General features: G+C 39.3%; 1 protein-coding gene across 1 annotated transcript; it reads right to left on the bottom strand.

Annotated features, from left to right (window-relative positions):
- Window positions 1-3,754: 3,754 nt before the first annotated feature.
- LOC123249865 (GTPase IMAP family member 7-like) lies at window positions 3,755-8,382 on the bottom strand. Its single transcript, XM_044678964.1, has 2 exons — window positions 8,296-8,382; window positions 3,755-4,882 (listed from the first exon to the last, which is right to left on the bottom strand). The coding sequence occupies exons 1-2, from the start codon at window positions 8,380-8,382 to the stop codon at window positions 3,989-3,991; spliced, it is 981 nt and encodes a 326-aa protein (XP_044534899.1). The 3' UTR covers window positions 3,755-3,988.
- Between the last annotated feature and the right edge of the window lie 2,104 nt (window positions 8,383-10,486).

Below are 10,486 nucleotides of genomic sequence, written 5' to 3'. Positions count from 1 at the left end.
TTCCAGTTTCCAATGGCTTTGCGTTGTTTGGAATTGCCTTGGTTTCTAGATCTTGATAAGAGTCACCAGGGTTAACCTAATGAAGCAATGGTGCCCACCTGAAACAAATCTTGTGGATGCTTCTGTCCCCAGAGTCCCAGGGTGTAGGCCCTGTAAAAGTTTTTTGCGCTGGGCTCTGGAATTGGTTTTTCTGACTACTTTAGTAGTTCCATGTTATTTTCAAGTTAACAGAAGTTAAGTCAACCTAACTCTGAGTGGCTGCTGAACCTCTACAAATAACCTCAAGGCTACCTCCTTCTACCTTATCAAAGTCATGTCCTGGTCAGCATTCCAAGTTGCTGAGGAACATTCCAAGTTGTTTACAAATATCTCTTGTTGCTGAGTAGAAGTTTCTCTTTTGTTGCTCAATCTAAGAGACTTCTCCCCATGTTCTTCTCCCCATGTTCTTAAAACACTATAAAAAATCCATTGCCTACTTTTCCTTCTCAAACTTCATCTTTGTTCCAAGTTCTAACACACATTCCTTTTTAAAAACTCTCTTCGGGGGGAGGCGGGCAGCTGGGTAGCTCAGAAGATTGAGAGCCAGGCCTAGAGATGGGAGATCCTAGGTTCAAATCTGACCTCAGACACTTCCCAGCTGTGTGACCCTGGGCAAGTCACTTGACCCCCATTGCCTACCCTTACCACACTTCTGCCTTAGAGCCAATACACAGTATTGACTCCAAGAAGGAAGGTAAGGGTTTAAAAAAAATACACAAAACTCTCTGTCAATGGAATAAACATCTTTGTTTTATAATCATGTTTGCTCTTTGGTTTTATTCATAGTTAACACACTTATGACTCATCACCTTTCAGGGCTGAATAGGAAAAATCCGTAGTCAGGTGGCACTAAGTTTTTAAGATGAAGAAAAATGGTTTTTAAAGTTACAGGGGAGGGACAGTTAGGTGGCTTAGTGGATGGAGAGCCAGGCCTGGAGATAGAAGGTTCTGGATTTAAATCTGACCTTAGATACTTCCTAGATGTATGACCCTGGGCATGACCCTTAGCCCCAGTTGCCTAATGCTCACCACTCTTCTGCCTTGAAACTGATATTTATTATTGATTCTAAAACAGAAAGTAAGAGTTTAAAAAAAAAAAAGAAAGAATTCACTGGGGAGTGGAGATGTGAAATATATTGTAACAAAAGAGATTTATGTGAATTCTGGTTTTGTGACAGTCAGATCTTTTGAAGTCAGGAATAAAGAAGCTTTGGAATATTTTGGCTAAACAGGGGTAAGACTATGGGAAACAAATGAGAATATATGACCTTCCAACTCCTGAATCTCCATAAAAGTCAGACATTTTTCACAAGCCTGCAGAGCCTCTCAGTCTTAGACTGGTGCCTGGGTCTTCTTCCAAGATTTCTAAAAGAATGAACTCTTGACCTATTCCTGAGATCCAGATATGTAGTTTCACTTGCACCAGTTCTTCTTCAACAATTCCAAGGTATTTAAGTTCCTTTCATCCCCAAAGAAGCCTTCTGAGTCAACCTCCCTCTCAATTTTCTGTCATCTAACAGTGATAGAACCAATGATAGACCCATTATCTTTGACAGACTATCAACCTGAAAAATAATCATAACTACCAGAGTAGTTATATTAGAACAAACTCCCTGTACCTATGAACCATAATCTAAGCCCGTATTTATTTCAATAATACAGTTGAACTCAGCACCTATTGAGGATCTCCTTTGGTAAGCACTGTGCCAAGTAAGCTCTCTCCAGAGGTGATGCAAAAGTCAATGAAAAGTAGCTTCTGTCCTTATGGAGCTTTAAGGGCAAATACAACACACCCACAACTGCAAACACATGCACTCACACATAATTATAATACTAGAAACATCATTAAAGGTTCTTAAGAGGAGAGGGAGAGAGGTAAAGGAAAAGGGACAAGAATTTAGGTGCTGGCTATCTGCCAGACATCGTGCTAAGTGCTATACAGATATTATCTTATGGGGCAGTTAGATAGCTGTAAGGATGAAGGACAAAGGGAAGAATGTTGGGGGAACAGAATGTTGCAAGAGGGGAGTATGAGACAAGAATGGCAGTTGAGGACAGCAGGGGATTCTGGGAAGGATTCCTAAGAACCAGGTCTTTGGTGGGAAGAGCTGGAGGAGAGTGGAAGCAGTTAGCGAGCTCTGAGAGCACCAAAGGCGAACCTGTGAATTTCCTCAACTGGAATTGAAGACCTGATGCCTGTTCTTTGTCTGTGGACATATTCTCACGCCCAAGACTATAACATCCTGCCCTTTGGGGATTTCTGGACTCCGTCTGGGAGCAGATCCCCCAAATCCCCTCTTGCTGCCCTTGCCTTGCAGAAAGACCCTATACAACTGAATTGTGATTATAGCTTGTAGACTAGACATAGAAATAGAGGGAAGGGCAGGAGAAGCTTTGGGTTTGGAGAATGAATTGGCTCCCCAAAGTGACAGACCTGGAGGTTAGACATTAAGGCAACCGATTTCCTCTGACCACCACCTTATCAATCATCCTGATACCTTCAATAAATACTTTAGATCATCAGATAGCATTCAAGGATTATGGAGAGACAAGAAGGGAAGGTGGTACCACAGTTTTGCCTGGCTAAATCCATCTTTGAGCCAGACACTCTCCCCACCACCACCACCTGTGCCTAAAACCAATTTCTGGGGAGGTTTATGTGAACTCTGATTCTGGGCAACATCAAACTGGGTCACCACATACCTCCTCTTGTGTGGAAGCATTCCCTCTAACCTGTGAGAGCTGGCACACCTTCCCTAGTATTATTCACCATCTGGGTGAAACATCAATTCTCCCTAGTATTAGTGGCTCCATCAGTGTGGGAAGAATTACCACACTGACCCATCCCTCTCTCACCTAATCCTTCTCCATCTCAGCCACTAATACATAGCACAGAAGATGGAGGGTTGGACCTAGAGTTAGGAGGTCTTGGGTTCAAATTTGACCACAAACACTTCCTAGCTGTGTGGCCCTGGGCTAATTGCTTAACCCATGCCACTCTTCTGTCTTAAAAGTGATACAAAGAAAGAAGATGAGTTGGACTTTTTAAAAATTATTTTATTAAAAGAAGTACCAAGTATTCTTCATAGCCTCATTAAAGAAAGATCATTTCTAGAAAGAAGGTTTCATAAAGTAGGTGCATCTAAGCTAAATTTTGAGAGATGATCAGGACCTCTTTCCTTCCTAACCCCTCATAAAGCCAGTTATTCCATAGTGAAGAGAAATTATAAGAATTTCAAGGGATTTTAGAGGACAACTAGTCCAACTCCTTGATTTATGGATGAAAACACTGAAGATTGAACAGGTCAAGGGACTTACCTAAGATGAACAACAAGGCTATGTCCATACTTGGCACTTGATCACATTTATTTTTTTCACTTCCTTCTATTAAATAATTACTTTTATTCCCATTAGGCCTAGTATTCATATTTTAAATGAATCTAGAAGACCTCCAAGTTTCTTTCATTTCTGTTTCTGACCCAAATGAATCTCTAATTAGTTAATTCCTCCATTATTTCTTCCATGTATATCTTGTCTCCTCAGTTAGACTGGAGGTACCTAGAGGACAATGCCTGTGTCATATCTTTATCTGTCCATCACATGGCTTATCATAGAGCCTTGTTGTAGAAGATAGTCAGTTTTCTTGAAATGAAATGAAGCAAAGTAGCATTATCAAATCTACAAAGTCAAAGAAAAATATATTTTATTCAACAGTTTTGTTTTGTACAGTAATTGATAAAAAAAAGGAAGTATGATATAAGAGAAAGATCTGTACCAGGACCCAAATATAGTTTTCCTTGCCTGAAAATTCCTTATCTTTGAGTAACATGATAGGAATTAGGACTCAATTCTATTTCATAAGTTCACAGTTCTCTAAATCCAGGATATCAATATTTATGAAGAAATAATGGAAACTAAATTTAAAAAAATAAACAAACCAGGAAAACCATCATTTCCTGAACCAACCAGAAATTTTAGAAACCAAATCCTTAACAAATTGAACAATTTGTTCAAATATAGTCCTCTCAGCCTCTGCATTTATATTTTTCATTTTTTCTTCATAGTCCCCCTCAACCTTTCTTATGCGTTCTTGCTTTTCCATTTTTTGCTCTTTTGTGAGAGAAGATTCATTAGCATATTCTTGTTCTATAATTTGTATTTCATTATCTCTTTCTTGGGTATAGATGTCCTTTAAGGCCATTCTTCTTCTTTTTAGTGCCTCATTAGTTTTCTCATATATTTTATCTGAAAAATGCTTTCCCTCATTATCCTGCATCATTTTCTCAATCAGGTCCAGAAGCTCTTTCACTTGGGCTTCTCTTTCACTGCCCTCTGCTTTGTTATTGAAGGCACAGTATCTTTCACCACACTCATGGATAAGACTTTGAAGGTCTTCAGATTCTTTTAAAAAATCATCTAATTTCTCATTCAAATCTTCTTTCCGCGTGAACAAGACAACCATGTGTTTCATGGCCAACTTCCCAAAGAGCGCCTTAATCAAAGAGACAGAATGTTTTTCTTCCTTAGTATGTCGACCCAGTTGCAGAACCAGAATGATGGCATGTGGCCCTGGACAGGAATAGATGACACAACGACTGATCTCATTGCAAGTGGTTTCTAAGCTTTTCTTTGTGTCAAAGAGCCCGGGTGTATCAACAACAAGAAAGCCTTTCCCTTTAAAGGATGCAACTTCTTTCTGGCAGATCTTGGTCGCAGAATTTGCTGAAGCACCGGATGCAAAAAGTTCCTTTCCAAGGAGAGTGTTCCCTGTTGCACTTTTCCCATTTCCAGTTTTACCAACCAGGACTATCCTAAGGACATTGGCCTCATCAACATCAGGAGGCTGTGGGGGGAAATTGAACAATTCAGAACTCTATATGATGGTCAGCAAATATGGGAGGGAAATAAAGAAGAGAAGTTACTGAAAACAAAATAGTCATTTGCAAAGGCTTTTGATGCTTATCTGGCCTGAAGTCCCAAAACTCCAGAGTTGTACACAGGCCGTTTTGAATCAATGTTAAGAGAAGTAGACCAAGTTAAAAAATAATTTTCTCATTTAAATTTGGGAATGAATGTTTAGAGATTAACATTGATTTATAACCATTAAAGATTAGTGAAGGAGTCACCCAGTTGGCCCAGTTTGTTTTCTTTCAAAACTTACCATTTCATTTATTTATAGTATTTGGTCATCTGAAAAAGACAATGTGGTATAGTAGATAGGGTCTCACCTTGGGGCTAGCATATCCTGGATTCTAGCTTTGTCATCTCTAACAAATGCTTTCTGTGTAACCCTGGGCAAGTTCTTTAAACTTTTAGTTCTGTAGCCAAATCTGTAAGACTGAGAGGTGCAAAAAAAAAGGGGGGGGCTAATTTGCATTGGTAGACAGAACTATTGCAATAGCATTCTCACTTCTCTACTTCAAGTCTCTCACCACACCATCCTCCACTTGACTCTCAGTGAACTTCTCATAGCCAAAGTCCAACCATGATATTCTCTCCTACTTATAAAATCCCAGTATCTCCCTGGAAGTAATTTCTAGCATCAAATCTAAATTCCTTTGTGGGGAATTTGAAGTCATTCATATCTTCACTCCTTCCTACTTCCTACTAAAAACCTTATTCCTCTCCACAATCCAGTGACACTGACCTCCTTGCTATTCCCTTACACAAAAGACTCTACCTCCAAACTCTAAATTTCCCTCTCTGTCCCTCATCCTTGGAATTCTCTCTCCCTTCACCTACTGGCTTGTCTGCATTCATTCAAGTCTCAGCTAAAATCCTTCTCTCTTCAAGATGTCTTTCTCAGTTCTTAAACTATACTACCTTCCCTCTGAAATGATCTCTCATGTATGCCATAAATATATCATTTGAGAGAGTTGCTTGCCTGTTATCTCCTCCAGTAGACTGTGATTTCCTTGAGGGCAGGGAGTGATTTTGCCTCTCTCTGTAACCCTAGAACTAAGCCCAACATCTGATACCTGGTAGATACTTAATAAATGTTTCTTCACTTAACTTGACAAAAACTTACCTTTGCCAGTGAAATCATAGGTCTAGTAAGTGTCCCTATCTTACTTAGTCATTCATTCAACTTTTATGCTTAAATGGTTTTAATTTATTTCGAGATGTTTGTTCATCATCTACTTGGGATAATGTTATGGATTTAATATAAGACTGGTATAGGAAGAGCTGGGTTTCAAAACTGGCTGTCTTTCTCTGTTCACATCCCTTGACTGAGCTTGGCATACATCTACAATTCAGACTGCTTGTTCAGTGGTGTCTAACTCTTTGTGACCCCATTGGGGTTTTCTTGACAGTCACTGGATTGGGTTTCCATTTTCTTCACTTATTCATTTTGCAGGTAAGAAAGCTGAAGCAAACAAAGTCAAGTGACTTATCCAGGATCACACAGCTAGTGTCTGATGTCAGATTTAAACAAATCTCTTTTTTCTGTATTCCTATAGTTAGAGTTGATTTGGGTTCAGCACTTGGCTTGTTTCTTTCTCTAAGTCTCTATGCTTCCAATAGGTTGGTAGTTTTCCCTTGATTAGATCTAGCAGGGAAGGAAGCTCCTCCCTATCTCTCTTCCAAGTTGCCCAGCTGGGTTGGCCTTTGTCAGAACGATAGAGTGGGAAAGTTTCTTCTTAGTGTTCTCCCACTTCATCTTCCTAAGTTTCTCTCCTTTCTTTTGTGACTCCTCCTTCCAAATATATATTTAAGCATTACTGATCTCAGTGCCTAGACCTCATTCATAGTTCTCTCAATCTAGTACAATTCCCTTCCTCCCCTCCTATTAACATTTCCCTGCCTTGTATTCTATTCTTAAGTGTTCTGCTAGTTGACTGTCTTTTGAGTCTCTGATAAAATAATTCCTACTGAGTTTTTAATGGTTGTTGTTTGGTTGTGTCTGACTCTTCATGAAGTCCATAGGATTTTCTTAGCAAATATACTGGAATGGTTTGCCATTTCCTTTTCTAGTGTGTCCCTATTTTATAACTAAAGAAATAATGGGAGGAAATAGGTCTTAAGTGACTTTCTAGAGTCTAGGTAAGTATCTTAGGTCATATTTGAATTAGGGTCTTCCTAATTCTAAGTCCAATCAATGGACCACCTAGCTGGGAAATAATAATATAAAGTATTACCAGTCCCTTGGCCATTTGCATTACAATGACTAATGCATAGAAAAGAAATGATCTGGTGTGAAGAAACAAAATTTTGAGGATAGGATTTTCAGACACCAAAAAAAGATAAAGGGACCAATTTTAGGGGGAAGAGAAGAGTTGTTAGTGACTATCATCATACAAGGGCATGAAAGCCTACTCTCTTTATGTGAAAGCTTGGTCATGCCTCTGACACATTTATTTTTGTTTCTAGATTGGAGAACACTTCAGCTATACCTTATACCTGGCCATGACCCTATCTGGGTTCCATTCTTCTTAGGATCTTCCTGAGGCACAGTCTCCACAGATGGAGCTTCAAGTTCACTTTGATAGGGAGCAAAAAATAATACCTCATATTTATATGATGATTGTAATTTTCCCAAATCTCTTCTACTTCAATTATTTTGTTTTAGCCCTCATAACAACATTGTGAAGTAGGGAGAATATTAACTGTTAAGAAGAAACTGAGAGAGCCTTATAGTAGTTAGAAACCACCACCAACAATCTGTTGCCTACAGAACAAAGTCTAAAAGTAAAAGGTTTTGTTAGTCTGGCCCCAGTGGGCTTTTACATACTTCTCTGAAGAACCAAATTCCAGGCACTTGGGCTCACAACCTAGGTGCCATCTTGAATTCCTCACTGTCTATCACTGCTGGTATCCAATCTGTTACTAAGACTCTCTCTACAACATATCTTAAATGTCACCTTCTCTCTATTCACACAGTCATCACCCTATGGTAGGCTGTCATCTATCACCCACCCTGCACCATTGTAATCTTCTAATTAGTCTCCTGGCTGTAAGTCTCTCCTGGCTCTAATCCTTCTTCCACTATACTGCCAAAGAGATTTTTCTAGAATTGCAGGGCTAAGCATGTTACTCCCCTGCTAAGTAAGCTCCAATAGCTCCTTGTCACTTCCAGAATCAAATTTAAGATCCCCTGTTTGACACTGAAATTCCATTTCCACCTGGCCTCTCCTTCCCTTTCCAGGCTTCTTACATTTCACTCCAGCAGATGGGCTCTATGTCTCAGTTACACTGGTCTTCTTTCTAACTGTTCCCCAACTGGGTGCTCCATCTCCTTTTCCCTTACCTTTTTACTGACTGTCCCTCAAGCCTAGAATGCTCCTCCTCCTTGACAAACCCTCCTGGCTTCCCCTGTGTGTTTCCTCTAAGATTATCTTCCATTCGCGCCATCAATGTCTTATATGCATATCATTGCATGTTGTCTTTCCCATTACAATGTGAGCTCCCAGGGTCAGAGATAGTATTTTTTTTTTAATTTATTTATATGACCAGAGCTTAGCACAGTGCCTGTAACATAACTACTTTGCTCAGAAATGCTTACTGACTGATAAGACTATCCCCCCAAATGCTGTAGTCCCCTACTCCTCCAAATGACCTATCTCTTCTCACCCCAATTCTTCACTCCTGTCATTCTTTACATCTAGACGATATTCTCCCCAGCTTTCATCTATTAGAATCCTACCCATCCTTTAAAGTTTAGCTCATATCCCAGCTCTTCCTTGAGATCATCTTTAGTCACCTGGCTAGAAGTGATTTCGTATTCCACTGAACCAACCTGGAATTTTGAATATATCACTTGATTACTTCTTAGCCCACACCACCATTCATCTGTTATTTGTGAATATGCTGCAATTCTCTGAACTTCAGTGTCTTCATATTCTATACAATATGGGGGGATGGACACCAAAATCTCCAAGATCCCTTTCAGGTCTAAGTTTATAGACCAATGATTTAAATGTACTGACATGAAATACTGTCCCTTTATTTGGCAGATTAAGAAATTAACTTTGTTTAAGTAGAGTATTTCTTTTCTGATGGGGAGAGGATGAAGTGTGGAGTGGGAGGTGAGGCTTCTTTTGTTTCAAGATGATTTCTTCATTATTCATTCTTCTGAGTGTATAAATAGAAATTTTGAACCTTTGAACTACATCTCCCAGCATCCCTTTTCTCTTTAGTCCCCAAGTTATGTGCTTACATTGTTTGTATATAGTTGTGTGCAACCCCACCCTTGCTCTCTCTTTTTCCTGTGTAAGGGACTGAGATGTAGTTCAAAGGTACAAAAGTTTTACTTATACATGAGCTAAGGAGTTGACATTCTATTTAAATGCAAAGAATATTTTCTGGAAAGAGTCTAATAAAGCCATTTACAAATATTATCTTATTTAATCCTTATAGTAATCATGAGAAGTAAATGTAATTAGTATGTCTATTTTAGAGAATAGGAAATTGAGGCAGGCAAAAGTTAAGTGACTTACTTAGGATGACATAGCTTCTAAGTATCCAAGGAGGATTTTAATTCAGGTTTTCCTGATTCTAGGGCCAAGTGCTCTAACCACTGAACCACTTATCTGACTGCCTCAAAGAAATGATTTTGAAAATTGATTAAAAGACCCTTTAACTGAGAAGAGGACACTGAAAGGATGACACTTATGATAGCTCAATGTGGATAACAAAGAAAAGAACAAGGAAAGAATCTTAATACAGAGACCCTCTATTTCTGAGACTCTTTGGAAAGAGGATTGAAAGTGGATAGGGTGCAGTAGGAGGCTAGAAAGCACAGGAGGCGGTACTGGTGAAAGAAGAAGGGTATGAGAAGGGGGGCAGCTGGGTAGCTCAGTGGATTGAGAGCCAGGCTTTGAGATGGGAGGTCCTAGGTTCAAATCTGGCCTCAGACACTTCCCAGCTGTGTGACCCTAGGCAAGTCACTTGCCTCCCATTGCCTACCCTTACCACTCTTCTGCCTTGGAGCCAATATACAGTATTGACTCCAAGACAGAAGGTAAGGGTTAAAAAAAAAAGCAGAAGAAGAAAGGTATGGGAAGTAACCAAGGGTACTTAGATAGCCCTGGCTTTTTTTGAACCAAAATTTGAACCAAAGCCAGAGGTCATGATATTGACATGGCATTTCATAAATCCAGAATTTTACATTTGTGTTTTCCTTTGAAGTACACTCTGGTTTACTAACGTGTTCTCAGAAATTTATTATTGTGCCTTTAAATATGGGATTTGGGGGAGTCTTTCATCTAAGCAGTGAGACTCCCAGGGGTCCCTGATCAGAGCAGTCCGCAGAGTCGTTTGTGGCTCATAGTTCTGAGAGGAGGCCTAACAATGTATGCACCCTTTTTCCCTAATTAAAAAGTGCTTTTTCTGACTAAATAAAAAAATAATAAAAAGAAAGAAAGAAAGAAAGAAAGAAAGAAAGAAAGAAAGAAAGAAAGAAAGAAAGAAAGAAAGAAAGAAAGAAAGAAAGAAAGAAAGAAAGAAA

The sequence above is a fragment of the Gracilinanus agilis genome, chromosome 5 (genome assembly GCF_016433145.1).
Source record: "Gracilinanus agilis isolate LMUSP501 chromosome 5, AgileGrace, whole genome shotgun sequence".
NCBI lineage: Eukaryota > Metazoa > Chordata > Mammalia > Didelphimorphia > Didelphidae > Gracilinanus > Gracilinanus agilis.
Note: the sequence above shows the minus strand (reverse complement) of the source record. Positions and strands in the feature narration are given on the sequence as shown.